Genomic DNA, 20,642 nt, shown 5'->3' with positions numbered 1-20,642 from the left:
TGCTCCCCGGCTTTGGGCCTGGGTCGGAGCAACCTGTGCGCCCTGTCGATTTCTGGGGGGGTTTGGAAATTTCTCTCTTCCCACTAGATTGCCCAGCATTTGGGTGACGTAGCCTTTTGGGTCTCTGCCCTCCATCCCCTCTGGCAGACCCACTATTTTAACATTCTGCCGTCTGCACCTATTTTCCTGGTCCTCCACTTTTCCTCTTAGGCTCCCTTGGGTCGTTACCAGCCTTTTCATCTCTGTTTCCTAAGTTACCATCCTGTCGCTCTGGTCCGAGGCGGCCCTCTCCAACTCCTGAATCGTTTCCAGGCCATTAATGGTTCGCTGCATTTTGTCCGTTGTCTCCGCCAGCATCTCCTTCATCATTGTGTGGAGCTCCGCCCGGAGTGCCTCCCTCCTGGTGTTTATCTCCATTTTTATCTCCTCCTTTATGGCGTTTATTTCCGTTTTCAGCACGCTTCTCCATTCCTCCCCCTGTGCGGGGGGGGGGGCGGAGTTTGTCGCTGCGTCCTGTTCCTGCTCCGCTGCTCGGCTCGCCAGCTTTTCCGCTTCCTGGTACGCCTGATCCTCCGCCTCGCCCCGTGGGGTCGTCTGCCTACGCGGTCGCAGCTCCTGCTTTTTTCCTTCTCCTTCGCTGCTGCTCCTTCTTACATCTCGCCGTCCCCCCGATTTATTATTTGCAGGCATATTTCTGTTACGTGCCTTTCTATTTTTTTTCTGGGTTTTGGTGCGAAGAAGAAATTATTATTTATTTTTTAAAAAAATTTTTGCTTCCCCCCCCAAAGAAAAAAAAAACCCCAAGGGTTTTTTCTCCTTTTAAAAACGATTTTTTAAATATAAAAATGATTTTTTTCTTTTGAAAGTTTTTTAACGGTTTTCAAAAAAGATTTCAGGAGAGGAACAAGAAAGGTTGAATAAAAAAAATTATTATTTTGTTTTTGTGTTATCCTCTTCGTGCTCCGATTTTCAGGCAGTTTCTGAGCGATCCCCACTCCTCCTCCACGTGCAGCTCATCAGGACCAGTCTCTCCTCTCTTTCCCCCCCCCCCCCCCCCCCCCTCTTCAGCTCTGTGGAACGGAGCTTTGGCGCCTGGGCAGGGCCGATTTCGCGGGACTTTACATTTAAAAAAAAACTCACCGAGAAAACCCCCTAAAAAAACCGCGATTTCGTGGATGTGCAGGAGTGTCTTTGTTGCGGCCGGCCGCTCCGTTCGTGATCGCCACCGGAAGTCCGATCAGGCATGATCTTATTGAATGGTGGAGCAGGCACAATGGGCCAAATTGCCTTTTCCTGCTATTTCTTATATCTGAAGCAATTACTGCAGGTATTTGATATTTTATGGTTGGCTATTACTTTTCCTACTCGTTTCCAGTACCCCTATTCCTGTCGTTGATTCTTGAACTCTTTTTCTCTATTCCATCTAAGAATTGCTTTATGCAGTGGTTACAGTATGTGACCATATTAGTCATCGTCATTATGGCACAGGAGGCTATTCAGCCCATTAAATCCATGCCAGCGGTCTCATTCTATATTAGATGAATTATTTTGTTCACTTTAGCTTGTACAATTTAAAGAATAAAAAATACAAGACCATGTATTGAAAAATCATTATCTGTAAATATTTCTAAAGAAGGCCTATAATTTAAACATTTTCCCATTTTAAGTGCAGCTAATCTATGCCATATCTTCTGTTTTGACTATCCATTTTACTGTTTTCATGTTTTTATCAGTAATTATGAGAAAATCACCAGTTTAGCAGACAGTGCAAATCACAATAATGGCCCATAACTCCCTGGTCCTCCAGTGAACCATCCAATAGAGGTTTTAACTCGCCTAACATCGGTTAACTCTGCTAGTTTTACCCTGATAGTTACTCTGGAAGTGTTTGGGGAAAACAAATTCTTCTAATTCCACTTAAAAACAACCCAGACCCAGCAGCCTCTCACGCCGCCCCACCAAGTGGACCCCCACCACCTTGTTGTCTCAACCACTGACCTTTCATTGTCCTTTTAAATCTCCTTTATGGCAGTTAATGCCATATAAAGGAGGCATTTCCCTGCCCCAGTTGCTTCATGCTGATGCAGTCGGTGGTGCGCTTTGTTGCTCCTGTCTCGCCCAGCCTGAGTGAGGAAGGTTGGGCGAGACAGGGGCTTTGGAATCCCAGAGTGGGTAAGTCTGTTGAGAATGGCAATCTGAGGATGTTACGGGACAAAGAGGTGAAACTTTTTTCTCCAGTGGTTGTAAGGGTTTTGTGTAATTTCATTTCAAATTAATATAGGCCCAGTGGACAGATTGGTAAATATTGAATTTCATATACAGATCAGAAAGATTGTTGTTGTCTGCCATTGTAAAGCTTTTGAATGCCCGAAGCAAACAACAAAATTAAGCTTAATGGCTACGATCATTAATCAGAAAGACAGTAGGTTTCTTACAATGATCAGGATACCAATCTTGAAACAAATAACTTTTGGAAAGTAAATTTGGATGCATTGTGATTGTGGAGTTTCAGTTCTATATTTCACCGACACATTCAATGAAAGGGTGCCGGAAGTATGAAGCTTTTAAATAAAATTTGTTCATGGGATTAGACCGTCTCTGGCAATGCCAGCATCTATTGCCCATTCCTATTTGCCCTTGAGAACGTAGTTGTGAGCTGCTGCCTTGAAGTGTTCAGCCTGTGTATTGTCATGTGAGAATACCTTTAAGAAATGGGTCTTTATCAAATAGCTGTAGTGGGTGTACTTTTAAGAAATGGGTGTTTATCAAATAGCTGCAATGTTGGCAGAGTGGGGGGTGGAGCTGGGTTTTGGTCTGTGGCTTTTTACTTTCGCTTTAAGCAAAAAGCTGCTGTGTGTGTGTTTTAGTTTCGTGTTCAGAGTTGGAGCTGCATCCAGCCAAACAAGGTGTAATTTTGATCTCTCTCTGCATGTAAAGAATGTCTTCAGATCTCTTGCTAATATAAAAGTGATAACTGCTCTCAGTAGAAAATTTAAACCTGCTATCCTTGTTAAAGAGGGTATTTGTCTTATGGATAGTGCTCTGAAAGATTAAGGGTTACTTATAGAGTGCTGTATTCTTTGGGGGGAGTATTTGGGTTGAGTTGATAGTTGCTAAGATGTTTACTGTGTGTTTATAAAATGTTTATAAGGTGTTTATAAACTGGATTCAAGGAATAAACATTGTTTTGTTTTAAAAGTACTTTAGATCTCTGTTGCATCACACCTGTAGAGTGGGCCCTTGTGCTCCCCATAACCAAAATCTATTAGAAGTTGTGGGTCAGGTGAACTCCATGATACACTCTCTAAACCCTGGCCCATAACAGTATAATTACACCCACAGGACAAGGAGATCTAGAATTTTGGCCCAGCAACAGTAAAAGAATGGTGACATAGTTCTGTGTTAGGATGGTGTGTGGCCTGGAAGGAAACTTTCAATTGGTGGTGCTCCCAAGTGCACGCTACGCTTGTCCTTCTCTGTGGTAGAGGTTGCAGGTATGGAAGGTGTTTATAAGGGGTGTTTGATAAATTGCTGAAAGTTGTATCTTTGGCTGGATTGGACTTGTCCTATTTCTGGATTTCTGGTCCAATATTACCTCAAAGCACCAACCCGCAAATTTCTACGGCTGGGTACAAGCCATCAGCCCCTCCCAAAAAGGACCGCACAGTTAAACAAATTGACCGCTGAATACAAAAAAATTAGGGTACATTGGACAGGACATAGCTGCACAATATTCCAATTTGTCAGGCAGATGCCACAGTTGGAGCTGTACTGGAACAACTTGACTAAAGGTGCGGCTAGTTTTGGGACATAAGTTTTCACCGTGCTGCCAGGATGTTGTAGGTCCATAGTCTTTGCTGTATCCAGTGTGCTCACCTGTTTCTTTATCACAGAGTCAGTCACATTGTTATGGGTCAGACCAAACAGGGTACGGGGTTTCTTCCCTAAAACTCCTGATTGAATCAGGTGGGTTTTTGTGGCAATGGTCATTATTACTGAGTCTTGGGCAGCACGGTGGCGCAGTGGGTTAGCCCTGTTGCCTCACGGCGCCGAGGTCCCAGGTTTGATCCTGGCTCTGGGTCACTGTCTGTGGAGTTTGCACATTCTCCCCGTGTTTGCGTGGGTTTCACCCCCACAACCCAAAAATGTACAAGCTAGGTGGATTGGCCACGCTAAATTGTCCCTTAATTGGAAAAAATGAATTGGATACTCTAAATGTTTTTTAAAAATTATTACTGAGTCTAACTTTTCATTTCAGATATACTTAACTAACTTAATTTACATTCCCCAGCTTCAGTTATAGGATTTGAATTCATGTGGAATCAAAGGAGGTATTGCTTTGATCCATCGTATCCATGCTAGTTCTCTGCAGCAGCAAATCAGTTTGTCCCGTTCCCCTCATCGCTTTTCCATAACCTTGCAAATATTTTCTCTTTGGGTACCTCCGCCACACACTCAGGCAGTGTTTCCCAGACCCGAAAGAACCATTCCCTGTGCTTAAACAGATTGTCTTGATGTTGCTGTCAGTTCTTTTCCCAGTCATCTTAAATCATTGTCCTCAGGTTCTTGACCCTTTCACTAATGTTAACAATTTCTCTTCATCTTCTCGGTTTAGATTGCTCCTGAGTTTGAACGTTTTTATAAAATCTCCTCTCTATCTTATCTAAAGAGGACAACACCAGATTTTTCAACCTATCTACTTAACTGAAGTTCCTAATCCTGAATCCATTCTCATAAATCTTTTACCTCTCTAAAGCCTTCACATCATTCCTAAAGTGCCGTCTGCAGAATACCACTTCACACATCTCTGCATAAATTCCATCTGCCATTTGTTTTTCCATTCTGCCAACCAGTCTACCTTCTCTTGAAGTTTACCATTACTCTCCTCACAGTTCACAAAAGTTTCAAATTTTGAAATCATGTCCTGCGCACCCAGGTGCAGGCTGTTAATATAGATCAAGAAAGGCCGTGTACCAATCCTTGTGGAACTCCAGTCAGGAAAAACAACAATTTATCACAACAGCTTATTTACTGTACAAGGTAGCAATTACTCATAAGGGATTGGGTAAACATGTTGGCCCTTCCAATGATGTTTGCTTATATCCCTTAAAGGTGTATTACAATAGGAAGTGACAGGAAATTTGAGAATCATGGTAACAACCAGTGAGGGTATATGTTTCAAAATCATCTTGGTGGAAGTAATTATGCTCCACTCTTATCAACAATGGGGCTGACTTCTCCTTTCATTCTCCTATCTCCAGAGACTTTGACAGAATGCTACTAATGTGGTATCGTCAATATGCTTGGGTTAGGGTGTGTTTCAAGTAGAATTTTCTGAAACCTCGAGAATTATTGGAATGAGATGTTCAAACAATTGGTGGATTTCAACACTTTGTTATCTGGCAAGCAGATGATAAATAAAATACTGTAGTCCTCCGAAATGGTACACTGCATGTTTTTCCAAAATTACATCCATAATTATTTTTGTCTCAGGATGTGGCAGTCCTTTAATTTCATCTTGCATTTCTTCTGTTAATAAAGTAAAGGCATTTGGCTGATAAGCAAGGAGAATTAACGTTTGGGAGACATAATGCCGCGCTCAGTGCCAAAGATTTAGAGTGGCATCAGTAATTGAATGTTTCGCATACACTCATAACTTTGGTTAAATCTGTTGCTGAAGAAGAATGCATTACCCCCAATTCCTTGAGCCCATAACTTGCCTAATAACCTTTTGTGTGGCACTTATTTTTTATTCTTTTCCTGGACATCGCTGGCTAGACCAGCATTTTTGCCCATCTCTAATTACCTTTGACAAGGTGGTGGTGAGCAACCTTCTTGAACCATTGTAGTCCATGTGGTGCAGATACACCTAAAGTGCTATTATGGAGGGAGATTCAGGAGTTTGACCCAGTGGCTTGGAAGGGAATCTGCAGTTGGTTGTGTTTCCATGCATCAGCAACCTGTGTCCTTCTAGATGGTAGAGTTTGTGGGTTTGAAGGTGCTGTTGAAGGAGCTCGTTTTGCTCCTGCAATGCATCTTGTAGATGGTATACACTATTGCCACTGTGCATTGGTAGTGAAGGAGTGGATGTCGAAGGTGGATGTTGCACCAGTCAAGCAGGCTGTATTGTCTTGGATAGTGTTGAGCTTCTCGAGTATTGTTAGCACTGCACACATCCAGGCAAATGCAGTGTATTCCATCACACTCCTGACTTGTACCTTGTAGATAGTGGGCAGGCTTTGGTGAGGCAGGCTTTGGTGAGGCAGGAAGTGAGTTTCTGCAGAATTCCCATCCTCTGACCTGCTCTTGTAGCCACAGTACTTTATGGCAGTTCAGTTTCTGGTCAATGGTTATCCTCAGGGTGTTGATAATGGGGCATTCAGCGATGATAGTATGATTGAATGTCTTCCCTTTCATAAAAATTGTGAAATTAAAAAAAAAAAAAACATCACAATCCTTTAATGTAAACATAATTGAATTTTCTGATAAAAGCTGCTATTTCACTCTTTGAAATCACCCCACCCTGCCCGGACAGCCTCACTCTGTTCCAGGGTGGCTGCATTCATTTTAATGAATTTGCAAGCATAGACCAACAAAGTCTGCATTATATTTGTTCAAAAATGTATGCCATGCTGTACATTTAATTTTCGGTATATAGTTACACTTATTTTTTTCCCCCTAGATCTCCAGTGCATATAGTGGCCACAAGTAAAAGTTTACATTCCTATGCTCGTCCTCCTCCAACTGTCTCAGAATGTGAAACTAATTTCTCCACAAGACATTGGGAAGAACAGACCACTATAAAGCGAGAAAGGGTATGTTTGTTTAACATTGTCAGACTTAATTTATAAAAATACATATGATTGTCGTGCCTGTGTAGGTGAGAGAAGTGATAATATTGATAATGTAAGTTTTTCAATATTCATGCTCGTTATAGCTCTATACATTATAATTCATATGCATTGTGCTGTCTGCGAAAGCTTTCTAATTTGAACTGAGAATTGACTTTATCTAGGAACCAAAATACCTGGCAAACCAGTTGGATGGGAAAGTGCCATGATAACAATATATACCTACTTTCGCTATTGATTTTTAGTTTCATTTGTGGAGTCAGTGAAAGAATAATTTTTGCTTTATTTTGCAACAGGCAAGCAGTGAATCAGAGTCAGACATCTTCTGTTTATCATCTTTGTCAGATGATGATGAACTTGGCTGGTCCCATTCATGGCCACAAACTGCATGGAACTGCTTTATGAAAGGTAAAGCTTTCAAGTGATTTCTTAAAGTTAAGACTTTTATAATCACTATAGGAATGCTTGTGTGTTCAGTATTGCATATGAAAGTATGATATAATTTTAGCAGCCACAGTATTTTTTTATATTAAATATGTTCACTCCAGAATTTCTACTTTTATGTAATCTAATTTTATTTGCTGTTACAGGGACACGTCTGCGCTTCCAGAAGGGCAATATTAGAGACTGGCAGGATGTTGAAGAATTTGCAAAACTGGAAATTAAGACTGAGGATGAAAAAGCTTTGAAAACCCACACACAAAAGGTGGTCATTTTTTACTTGTTTTGTCTTAAATTTTAGAGTTTATGGAAATCAGGTGGAATGGATTTATAGTGTCTTAAATTTTAGAGTTTATGGAAATCAGGTGGAATGGATTTATAGTTTCACAATGTTGTTCTCTTTGGTTGGCTCTGAATATGGCGGTCAATATGGTCGCCTTCCTTAATCCTAATTATGTTTGCTCTAGAGTCGCCGGGTATCTTTGAACCGCCACAAGGTTCAAACCCGAATACTGATCAAAGACTCGATACACCAGTTAGTTAGTTCAAAGTCAATGCTTATTTATTTACACACACAGTTAAATATACTCATGCACGAAACTCTACAGATTAAATTATCACTACTGCTAAAGCCTATATTTAGCTTCGGGCGCCCACTCAGATAGATGAACAATGACCGTTGTTCGGTTCTGAGGCTGCTGGGGTCGAACTGGTACAGGGAAAAAGCTAATGTCGTCTGTCTGGTAGAGTGCGTTGACCTTGGACTTACTTGCTTCTGGTGCCGGTGTGTCTGCCTTTAGTGTCAGTTACTCAAATGTTACTCTTTTATTCCCGGGGATGGGCCATTAGTATGCTAATGGTCCTACAGTTTTGGTCTTGTCTGGGAGCTGCGGCTCCAATATAGAGACGAGCTCTGAACCTGCTTGTTTTCTCAGCATTGTCCAGTTTCCCTGCAATCTTTGCAAAGTGTCCATTTTGTAATCGGGAAGTGGCCATCCCAGATGGCTACAACAATGTAAAACCATTTGTGAAAAATATATGAATTTATTAATGTTCCACTGGATAATTAATCAAGCATTGATATTCTATTTTTAAAATATGCCAATATCCCAGGCCAATAATGTTTGTCAAGGTATTTATCTTTGTGTGACATGTAGTGGTTCACTTCTATGTTAGGAAACTAGTAACTTAATTGCTAAACTATTCTTAGTTTTAGTTCTTTAATCAAATAAATTGTGTGTGCTGCACTAAGATACGTACTGTTGTCCCTTTTACACTGATCGAAGAAGACAATATGTGCTTGATGCAGTAGTAACATTACTGCTCTGGCAGAAATCCAAACTTTGTGTGAATTCTGCTTGTGTTTTTATTTTTAGTTAAAAAGCTGATCAGTGCAATCTATGTAATAGCTTAGTGTTTGAGGCCATTTTACATAGGCTCAAACTCCACAGGGAACCAACTGTCAGAATTTTAAATTAGAATCATAGAATCCCTACAGTGCAGAAGGAGGCCATTTGGCCCATCAAGTCTACACCGACCCTCTGAAAGAGCACCCTAACCAGGCTCCAGCCCTATCCCTGCAACCCCGTAATCCCACCGAACCCGCACAACGCAGGACATTAAGGGGCAGTTTAGCATGGCCAATCCACCTAACCACATCTTTGGACCTATATTATATTTGAAAGCAAGACAAATTTAAGTATAATTATTACATATGTCTAAACACATAATATTTTAACAGTGAAATTATAATTAGCGAATCATTATCGTTTAATCTCTGATCACTAGTCTCCAACATGAGTGTGTGACTTTGGCGTGGTTTGAATGAGTGGGTGGAAGTACAGTCTATTTAAACTACACTTTCCGGCCGTAGAAATTATATTCTTGAGAGTAAAATGCATTTCCCAAAAGTTTTCCATTGCATTTTTTGTTTTAGGAGTTGAATGCTAGTTTTTTTTAGTGTGTTTATGAAAAGTCTTTCTCCCTCACTATAGAAGCAAAAAATGATACTTCTGATTGAAAAGAAAAACTCAGGCTGAAGTATAAATTATTGAACGTTGAGTTTATTTACTTTGTCAATATTTTTCCCACATACTACTGGATCAACCACCGTTGGTCAGTGATTATGGTGGGAAATAATTGACTGTCTTTAAGACATTTCTGAGGTCAACTCAGTAAAACAGCATTGTTGGAAATATGCATTTTTATCCGGGAAGATATTAGTAATAATAGAAATTAAGTATGAATTTGAAATCATGACTTCTGGAAAGAAAATAGGGTTCTTCAATTTTTACCTCCGAACCTCGCCCTGATGTGGATGTTTTGAAAGATCCTTTGGGGAAGAGGTGGAGAAATGCTAACCTTTGAGAGGATAACAGAAAATATATTTCTGGTGTGATAAACATTTTGCAAACATATAATCCCATCAACCAAATAATTTTGGGGGCCTCTGCAAAAATTCATTGCGCAGTCACAGAGGGAAGAGTGCTCAGGAGGGGAGATGTTTTGTTAGTGAGCTGAACTAATATTTTCTCTCAAATGTGTGATGTTAAAATAGTTTATTTTGTTCCAAAGAAATATCGATATGGATCTGACGGGTTAAAGCTTGTGGCTCATACAGAAGCAGTTTCCTTTGGACGTTCCATATTGAAATTAACCTTTGACCCTGGCAAGTCGCAAGTTGGCAAATTGACTGTAGAGTGCAGATTGGATCACCCCTTCTATGTGAAAAATAAAGGTCAGAAATATACCATCAGTATTATAATTATTTTATTTGCTGATTGCCAACAGTGTAATATATAGATAAACTACTTTTCTGCCAAAATACAGATTTTTTTTCTTTCTTTAAATAAATGCAGGATGGTCTTCCTTTTACCCCAGCTTAACAGTGGTTCATCATGGAATTCCGTGTTGTGAAATGGAAATTGGAGATGTTTGTCTACCTCCTGGGCATCCAGATGCCAACAATTTTGATGATTCTGGAGTATTTGACACATTTAGGAGGTGATGAAGTATATTTGACTCGGATGTTTTTAGCTTTAATATAATGGGTCCGAAATTTTAGAAATAGAATGACTTGCACAAGAAATAAGTCATGTCAATATGTAAAATTATAGAATTGCCTATTAAGAATGTATGAGATTAATATATTAAAAACAGGGACATTTCTATAATTATTATATACTCTTTAATTCTAAATTAATTATTTCATTGGGGCCAGATAATTGTCAGGTACAGCTGGAATTTCACGTCCACTGGATTATATAGTGTAATGTCGCTGGCTGAGAACCAAAGGCAGGTATTAAAATTCAAAGAGCTAATATTTGTGCCTTTATTTTCACAGTTGTTCTTAAGTTAGTTTGAACTGTTAAAATATTACTTTATTGTAATTTGGAGCAGTTATTGATGCAGTGATTTATTATTGCTGAGTAAACAATTTTAACATTGAAGGCTAGTTAAAGAACTGCAAAGTCTGTTAGCCTAAAAATGCAGTACTTCGGTGCAGTGTGCTGTGCCACAACATGATGGGATGTGCGTATATACCAATTGTTTTTCCCAGGTGCTGAGCTTTTGATCTTGGCACATTCCTTTAGAGAACTACGAAGCTGAGGGCAGGCTATTTCTCAAAGAAGAGAAGGCAGTTAAATTAGTGATTTTTTTTTTGTACATTATAATTGTTGCATCTTGGGGAATATTAACTGAAGCCTTCCATTGGCTTATCTGCTATCCTCTCGGACTAATTTTGGGTAAACCTAAATTGAGAATCCCTTTCAGAACAGAATTTGTGAAATAAAATGAAAAGCTGGGTATTTATGGATGTGTAAACATTAACTATTTTCCTGTACATTATGTGCAGAGGTTTTTTTTGCAAGTTTCAATACATTGTACAATGCACCTTTATTTGTATGTGATTGTCCAAACTGCTTTACAGTTTATTGTACTTTAAGGATCGGAAGGTGTTATATTTAGATGGAGGTTTATTTTCTAATTGAAAACATAATTTTTGCTGTTATTATTTTTCAAAGGCTATTTGCATTGTTTAATTTTCACACCCACCAACCATAAGAATCTTCTCAATTGGACAGTAGGTTGTGTTTAAAGATCCAAGTAAGAGCCAAGGTACTTTGCAACTTTTTTTTTTGAAAGAAAAGAAAAACAGTTTTTTTTCTACTTTTTGAGTTAAAGTTTGTTTTTAAAAAGTTCAGATTTTTACTTGCCCCGTATACTTTTTAAATATTTGCCACTGATAAAGCCTTGTATCATTTCTGATTTATAAATGAGGGTTACAGCTTAGTGCAAGGCACAGTTGTCATGAGCAAACATGCCTCTCGCTCTTGCATCTTCCTTCTGGCATTTCCTTTGTTGATTATCCCCTCACCTTTTCTGTGAGAAAATGCTTTGGTAGTAGTATATTAGGAAAATAAAGAGAATTGCTTGGACATTGAAGTTCCTCTGCAGTAGATTTTAAGGAGCTGGAAAGCAAAATTGGCAGGTGTATAATTGTAATGTGACAAGTATACACAAGTAGTTTTCAAAATAAATATGGACATGGGGAATTTATAATTGGACAAAATATAATGGGACAAAAATTCCTTTGTGCATGTGTATAGATCTGGTAACTCCTTCCCATACTGTTACAAGTAGACAGTGAGAATGTATGATCTATGAATAAATGTCCCAGCACTATAAATACCATATATGCTTAAATTCTATTGCACTAGCTGTAACTCAGTTGATATCTCAGAAAATTGTCTTAACTGAATGATTGCAATTTTAAAACCAAAACAATGGCGGCGGGGGGGGGGGGGGGGATTTGGATTTATTGTCACGTGTACTGAGGTACAATGAAAAATATTGTTCTGTGTACAGACCAGACAGATTGTTCCATACATGAAAAAACATAGGACATATGATAGATACACAATGTAAATACATAGACACAGACATCGGATGAAGCATACGGAGTTTAGTACTACTCAGTAGAGATGATACGTGGAGAGATCAGTTCAGTCTATAAGAGGGCCATTCAGGAGTCTGGTAACAGTGGGGAAGAAGCTGTTTTTAAATCAGTTAGTGCGTTTTCTCAGATTTTTGTATCTCCTGCCCGATGGAAGAAGTTGGAAGAGAGAATAACGTGGGTGGGAGGGGCCTTTGATTATGCTGCCCACTTTCCCAAGGCAGCGGGAGGTGCAGACAGAGTCAATGGATGGGAGGTGGGTTCGAGCGATGGATTGGGCTGTGTTCACGACTCTCTGTAGTTTCATACAGTCTTGGGCCGAGCAGTTGCCATACCAGGATGTGAGGTTGCTAAAATTAATCATTATTCTGGGGCGGCACGTGGCGCAGTGGTTAGCACTGAGACTACAGCGCTGAGGACCCGGGTTCGATTCCCGGCCCTGGGCCACCTGTCCTTGTGGAGTTTGCGCATTCTCTCCATGTCTGCATGGGTTTCACCCCTACAACCAAAAAAGGATAGGTGGATTGGCCATGCTAAATTGCCCCTTAATCGGAAAAAAATAATAATAATAATTACGTACTCTAAATTTTTTTTAAAAAATCATTATTCTTTGTATAAAAATTCTCTAAAGGTATATTAATGTTCAGGCTCTTATAAAATTTATTTCAAGTTCAGTATAACATTCTTCGTTGCCAAACCGGTTGTCATGACTTATCAGACAGATGTAAATTAGCATTCTATTTGAGTTTCTCTGTATATAGCGCAAATCTATCATATAATTTTTAAATTCCCTTGGATTTTATGTTCTGTACCTTGCCCGTCAATCATTCGTGCTTGATTCTGTAGCTGTGAGGAGAAGCAGTTTAGAGACATTATCCCACAGCTGCGAGGAGGTAAAGAAGAGAGTAATTTGTCAGCTGTGGAACAGGGTGCACAGATGTAAGATTTTCAGTAAAGTAGATGAAGACTGATTGCAATTTGGCAAATAGAGAGTTGAAGTTGGTTGGAAAAAGAATTTCTCTGCACTACTGGCTAAGAAATTAGGAATGTCAAATTGAGGTGCTGCGGCACCGTTTCTTTATCGGTGATCACTTGCTAACAAGCATGATTTCCACCTAAAAAACTCTTGTGTTACTGGCATGGATTCTGTGCGTTCTTGCATGGCTGATGAGTCAGATCCTAGAGCCGCATCTTCAACCGTACACTTGGCAGGTGTTTCTGGGAGGTAGGATCGGCCCTCGGAGTCTAGATTGCTGGTATTCCATTTCAGCCTGCTGTTCAGGGCCTTTTCTTGCTGTCGGGTGTCCTTGAAGAATTCTGACCCTTCAATCAGGAGGTTCCTACCATTAGGTCTCTTCTGAGCAAGAGTCTCCCAGGCGTTAACGTCTGTGTTGCATTTTTTGAAGTAAACCTTCAGGGTGACTTTGAAGCACTTTGTCCTCCTCTTGTTCGCTAGCTGCAGCACCATCAATGGTGGGAAGGTGCAGTTCCAGTCTGACCATATTATGTATACTATTCCATGACTCGCGTAGATACAAGAAGGTAAAACAAGGAAAGGTTAATATACGGATGATAAAATTGTGACCGTGATAGAGAAATTTAATCAAAAAATGTATGCACAGATACAAAGGGGGAACATGCTCTGGCCTGCCCACAGCGTGTTTCTTGACGGTGGGAGGCGTCCCACCGTTAGCTGGCGGCTGAATCTTTTGGTCCCGCAACTGTCAATGGTATTTCCCATTGAATCCACCCCATGGCACTGGGAAGCCTGTGATGGGGTTGTGCCGTTGGCGGGACCATCCAATCTCGTCGGCGCGAACATTTGGAAGATGTCACCCAAAGATGTTTAATATTCAGTTATTCAAGCCAGTGTATGACAAGCTAGTGGGAAATTCCCTATTTGTAATAAATTTTGAATTTAGTAAAACTGTTATTACTTTGCACTGTATTACAGCTATGATTTTACACCACTGGATTCCTCTGCTGTTTATGTGCTGAGTAGTATGGCTCGCCAACGTCGTGCTTCCCAGACAAGCGGAAGTACCAGCAGTCCAGACTGTGAAAAATCAGAACGGATCATGGGCTCTGTGCCTTCTGGATCACCACACCTGCCTTGTAATTCATATAATAAATCCAGTAAAAGTCTAACCTCAGGGACCGCAAACCAATTGAGCATCACTTCTCCCACAAATAACAAATGCAAGAGACCAATGAATGCCTTCATGCTCTTTGCCAAAAAGTATAGGGTTGAATACACTCAGATGTACCCAGGAAAAGATAACAGGTTAGTAATAAATAAATTTCAATTATAAAATTGGTAGATTTTACAAAATAAAGTAAAATCATATCATAAATAATTATGTTGTTTAAATTATTGACATTTTTACAATGCCCTACTTATTTCTATTGTGATATATTCTTGCTGTAGCAATTTCTTGGTTTATTTTGTATGTTAGGGGGTAGATAAAAGATGGGGGAAACAAGACTGCTGGAGCTTTTCCAGTTATACTTTTTGCATTTCATATAGGTAACTTTCTAAGATATTTTGTGATACGACAGATAAAAAAGAACTGATCAAAAGGGCTAATAAATATAATATAGAGTTTTGTGTTCTTTTATTCCTCTCTCCATTCCTGGTTGTGGCGAGAGGATAGCGATGAGTGGTCGTGTATCTATTTCTACCTTTGTGCCTTCTAAATCCTCCTCTGTCTCAATTTCTCTGCCTTTAAAATATGCGCTATCTATAATGAGTATTCTCCAAGCACCTGACAAAAGAGTTTGCTATTGGGGAAACATTGATGTAGCATTATATTTCACCAGAGGCCAATCAGTTCAGTGTTAATCGCCTTCTGATAATCATTATTATGTAGGCTTACATTAACACTGTAATGAAGTTACTATGAAAATCCCCAAGTCACCACACACCGGCACCTGTTCGGGTACATGGAAGGAGATTTCTGAATGTCCAATTCACCTAACAAGCATGACTTTCGGGACTTGTGGGAGGAAACCGGAGCACCCGGAGGAAACCCACGCAAGCAGGGGAGAACGTGCAGACTCGGCACAGACAGTGACCCAAGCTGGAAATCAAACCTGGTACCTTGGCGCTGTGAAGCAACTGTGCTACCGTGCCGCCCAATCTGGCTAATACTAAGGTGATGGGCTCTTTCAGGGTCACGTAACCTACACAGTGGCTTTCATGTCCACAGAATTTACATCCTTAGTCCTCACATTCATGAAGAGTTGCTGCCTTCTGACCTTGTCATTATCCAGTTGTGTTTCATTGGCATTCAGTGTTAAAGGTTTGGAATCAGAGTGACATAAATGATCTGCACCATTGCTCCTCAAAATAGTGAATACTCTTAAGGACTGCTTAATATTGCTGACAAGCAATAACCTTACATCTGTTGAACTTCAATGGTATTCCTTGGATTTACAGATACTATGTCAATAAACAGGTGCCATGAATGTATCAAAAGAGCTTTGAAAGAATGCTTGAGAGTTAAAAAGTTAGTCACCATCAACTGGTGCATTCTCCATGGTAATGCCTTAACTAATCAGTACCTCTTCTCATATAGTACAGAATTAATGTTCCGCTGACTGTATTTGTGTGATTATCCTGATGAGTGCAAGGCTAAAAGCTTTGACAAAATTTCTTTTTTCAGCAATGCAAAAGTACTTGGTGAATCTATTTAAGATCTTGGGCAAATTGATTCTGATGGGATGCTAGTTTTCATTATAAAGCCAGCAACTTGGTGTCGAGTGTCAATATTGAAACCTCAGTTTTGCTTTTTCATTGTTCACTATGAATTCAGGAAGTACTTAATGTTTTCCAATGTAAACATATGAAAATTTCAGCCTGGAATCATTGCATGACAGTGTATTCATTGACATTTAGTTTCAAATTATCATGGTCACGATTCGCCTTGTGTTGTAGTTTGTGGTCCACAATCTTGTAATTTTGTGAGGAAACCAGAGGTGGACATAGATTTCTGGGGCCCCAGTTCTCCTTGCGAGGCTCCTACGACATGCTCCTGGGGGTTGAGTCTTTCCTGCAGCTGCTCCCTGTAACAACCAAAGCTTGCGGGTGTGCTAGTGGTGGCCCACTGGCTGCTGCTGCTGGTTATCTGCCTGGCCTCTACTCACTCGCCCTTGCTGGACCAGTTGCCGGACTCTCATTCTCAGACCTGGCCTCTGGTTCGAGCCGGGTTGCCCTGCTAGCTGCTGCTCCCCGAAAACTACGATGCCGGTGCTTGCCTGGTCTTCGCACCTCCTGACTGCTCACCCTTTGGCTCTCACTCGGGTGGCCGAGCCTCTACGACTGTGGGTGTGCTGCTGGATACCTGCTTGACTGCTGCTGGCTTGGCCTCTGTACTTTGGTTGTCCGCCTTCCCTCCTCAGCCCTGGCCTGAGTGTCGAGTCGCCTGGTTGCTCGACGACCGTTGGCCAGCACTGCCTACTCAGCTTGCTGAAGGCTTTGCAGACTCGCACCCAGATGTTACGTTGGTGACCTGACTTTTACCTCAGGCTGAGCACCGGGCCGAATGTCAGAAATATGGCTGCTGCTTCACTCAATAAAAGTCCAGAAACGTTACACCAATTCATGAAATTTGTGTCTGAACTGCTCTTAAATCTCCACCACCTCAGCGTCTGGCAAACTCTTCTGCTCTGAAGGGAGAGTCCACCAGTGTCCGATGTTCTGTATTGCAGCAAAGGCGGCACGGTAGCACAGTGGTTAGCATTCCCGACTTGGGTGACTGTGTGGAGTCTGCACGTTCTCCCTTTGTCTGCGTGGGTTTCCTCTGGGTGCTCTGGTCCCCTCCCATAAGTCCCGAGTTTTGCAAGTTGGACATTCTGAATTCTCCCTCAGCGTATCTGAACAGGCGCCGGAGCTAGGGGATATTCACAGTAAATTTATTGCAGTGTTAATGTAAGCTTACTTGTGACAGTAATAAAGATTATTATTATTATTGGTGCTCCCACACCACTGTCACCTTCCAATATCGGCCCCCAATTGGCCAGCGTCCCGCTTCATTGTAAGTCTTCCTCTGGGGGAAGCCCAATTGTAACATCTCTTTGGGCTCTAGCTTTGAGTAGCACCTTTATACAACAAGGCTGAAGACATACACCCGAAATCACCCTGTCTTGAATTTCTTGTGCCGGGAGCAACGGGAATTCCCTCACCTGTCGCCTCACAAACGCCCTCACCTGCATATATCTAAAAGCATTTCCCGGGAGTATCTCAAACTTCTCCTCCAGTGCCCCGAGGCTCGCAAACACCCCGTCAATGAACAGGTCCCCCATTCTTCTAATCCCCGCCCGATGCCAGCTCTGAAACCCCCCGTCCATCTTCCCCGGAACAAACCGGTCGTTACCCCTGATCGGGGACCACACCGAGGCTCCCATTGCACCCCTGTGCCGTCTCCACTGGCCCCAGATCCTTAGCGTTGCCGCCACCACCGGGCTCGTGTATCTTGTCGGCGAGAGCGGCAGCGGTGCCGTCACCAACGCCCCCAGGCTCGTTCCTTTACAGGACGCCATCTCCATTCTCTTCCATGCCGCCCCCTCTCCCTCCATCACCCACTTGCGGATCATCGCCACATTTGTTGCCCAGTAGTAGCTCCCTAGGTTTGGCAGCACCAACCCTCCTCGGTCCCTACTGCGTTCCAGGAACCCTCTCCTTACCCTCGGGGTCCTATTCGCCCACACAAACCCCATAATACTCCTACCTACTCTCTTAAAAAAGGCCTTGGTGATCACGATGGGAAGGCACTGAAACACAAACAGAAACCTCGGAAGGACCACCATTTTGACCGACTGCACTCTACCCGCTAGCGAGAGCGGCAACATGTCCCATCTTTTGAAGTCCTCCTCCATTTGCTCCACCAACCTCGTCAGATTCAGTTTATGTAGGGCCCCCCAACTCCTGGCTATCTGGATCCCCAGATACCGAAAGCTCCCTTCCGCCCTCCTCAGCGGTAGATCCCCATCCCTCTTTCTTGGTCCCCTGCCTGTAGTACAAAGAGCTCACTCTTCCCTACATTGAGCTTATAGCCCGAAAACTCCCTTCGAGTCTGCATGACCTCCACCATCCCCTCCATTGGATCCGCCACGTACAGCAACAGGTCATCCGCATAAAGCGACACCCGATGCTCTTCTCCCCCTCGGACCACCCCCCTCCATTTACTAGACTCCCTCAATGACATGGCCAATGCAAACGACAGGGGGCACCCCTGCCTCGTCCCTCGGTACAGCCGAAAGTACTCCGACCTCCGCCGGTTCGTCACTACACGCGCCACCGGGGCTCTGTAAAGGAGCTTAACCCAACTGATAAACCCTCCCCCGAACCCAAATCTACGCAGCACCTCCCAGAGGTACTCCCACTCTACTCGGTCAAAGGCCTTCTCCGCGTCCATAGCTGCCACTATCTCCGCCTCTCCCTCCTCCGATGGCATCATTATCACGTTTTAGAGCCGCCACACATTAGTGTTTAATTGCCTGCCCTTTACGAATCCCATCTGGTCCTCGTGGATCATCCCCGGGACACAGTCCTCGATCCGAGTGGCCAGCACTTTTGCCAGCAACTTAGCATCCACATTGAGGAGCGAGATCGGCCTGTATGATCCACATTGCAGTGGGTCCTTGTCCCGCTTTAGGATCAAAGAAATCGTCGCTTCCGACATTGTCGTGGGCAGGGTCCCCTCCTCTCTTGCCTCATTAAAGGTCCTCACTAGTAGCGGGGCCAACAGGTCTAGGTACTTCCTGTAGAACTCCACCGGGAACCCGTCCGGTCCCGGGGCCTTCCCCGCCTGCATGCTCCCCAAACCCTTGCTCAGCTCCTCCAACCCAATTGGTGCCCCAAAACCAGCCACCTCTTGCTCCTCCACCCTCGGGAATCTCAGTTGGTCTAGGAATCGTCTCATCCCCTCTTCCCCCGTTAGGGGCTGGGATCTGTACAGCTCTTCATAGAAGGCCTTGAATACCTCGTTTATTTTCGTCACACTCCGAACCGTGGCTCCCCTTCCATCTTTGACTCCCCCTATTTCCCTCGCTGCCATCCTCTTACGGAGCTGGTGTGCCAGCATCCGACTAGCCTTTTCCCCATACTCGTAGGTCGCCCCCTGCGCCTTCCTCCACTGTGTCTCTGCTTTCCCTGTGGTCAACAGGTCAAACTCCATCTGGAGCCGTCGTCTTTCCCCAAGTAATCTCTCCTCCGGGGCCTCTGCGTATCTTCTGTCCACTCTTAAAATCTCCCCCACTAACCTCTCCCTTTCCATGCCCTCTGTCTTCTCCCTATGAGCCCTGATGGAGATTAGCTCTCCCCTGATCACCGCCTTCAACGCCTCCCATACCACCCCCACCCGCACCTCCCCGTTGTCGTTGGCCTCCAAGTACCTTTCGATGCACCCTCTCACCTTCCCACACACCACCTCATCTGCCAGCAGTCCCACATCCAGCCGCCACAGCGGGCGTTGGTCCCTCTCCTCTCCCAGCTCCAGTTCCACCCAATGCGGGGCGTGATCCGAAACGGCTATTGCCGAATACTCCGTCCCCTCCACCCTCGGGATGAGCGCCCTGCCCAGAACAAAAAAATCTATCCGGGAGTAGGCTTTGTGCACATGGGAGAAAAAAGAAAATTCCCTGGCCTGCGGCCTTGCAAACCTCCATGGGTCCACTCCCCCCATCTGATCCATAAACCCCCTAAGCACCTTGGCCGCCGCCGGCCTCTTTCCAGTCCTTGATCTGGAGCGGTCCAGTGCTGGGTCCAACACTGTATTGAAGTCCCCAACCATTATCAGACCACCTACCTCCAGGTCCGGAATGCACCCCAAGATGCGCTTCATGATTCCAGCATCATCGCAGTTCGGGGCGTATACATTTACCAACACCACCCACGTCCCCTGCAATCTACCACTCACCATCACCTATCGCCCTCCATTATCCACTACGATAGTCTTGGCCTCAAATGACACCCGCTTCCCCACCAATATTGCCACCCCTCTATTCTTCGCGTCCAGTCCCAAATGGAATACCTGTCCTACCCATCGCTTTCTTAACCTGACCTGGTCTGCCACCTTCAGATGTGTCTCTTGGAGCATGACCATGTCTGCCTTCAGTCACTTTAAGTGCGCGAACACTCGGGCCCTCTTCGCCGGCCTGTTCAGGCCCCTCACGTTCCACGTTATCAGCCGGATTGGAGGGGCTCTCCCCCCCCCCCCCCGCCGACTAGCCATCTCCTTTTCTAGGCCAGTCCCGTGTCCGCGCCACCCTCACCCTCCAGTCCCCCAGCTGGGGGACCCCCGACCACCTCTTCTGTGTCCCAGTCCCTTTCGGCCAGTGCAGCAGCAACCCTTTCCCCCCCCCCCTCCAGACCCCTGTCTAGCTTTTTTGCT

The 20,642-nt window shown here is 43.3% G+C and overlaps 1 protein-coding gene across 4 annotated transcripts in view; it reads left to right on the top strand.

The window, feature by feature from the left end:
- The window catches only part of hbp1 (HMG-box transcription factor 1), a 72,747-nt gene that overhangs the window by 28,808 nt on the left and 23,297 nt on the right, over positions 1–20,642 (top strand). For all 4 annotated transcript variants that reach the window (XM_072471523.1, XM_072471524.1, XM_072471525.1 and 1 more), the window contains 6 exons: positions 6,683–6,815; positions 7,148–7,259; positions 7,442–7,557; positions 9,867–10,029; positions 10,151–10,295; positions 14,204–14,533. In XM_072471523.1, coding sequence (XP_072327624.1) covers positions 6,683–6,815; positions 7,148–7,259; positions 7,442–7,557; positions 9,867–10,029; positions 10,151–10,295; positions 14,204–14,533 — 999 coding nt within the window. The remainder of the gene's footprint in view (positions 1–6,682; positions 6,816–7,147; positions 7,260–7,441; positions 7,558–9,866; positions 10,030–10,150; positions 10,296–14,203; positions 14,534–20,642) is intronic.

The sequence above is a fragment of the Scyliorhinus torazame genome, chromosome 13, assembly GCF_047496885.1.
Source record: "Scyliorhinus torazame isolate Kashiwa2021f chromosome 13, sScyTor2.1, whole genome shotgun sequence".
In the NCBI taxonomy this organism is placed as follows: domain Eukaryota; kingdom Metazoa; phylum Chordata; class Chondrichthyes; order Carcharhiniformes; family Scyliorhinidae; genus Scyliorhinus; species Scyliorhinus torazame.
Note: the sequence above shows the minus strand (reverse complement) of the source record. Positions and strands in the feature narration are given on the sequence as shown.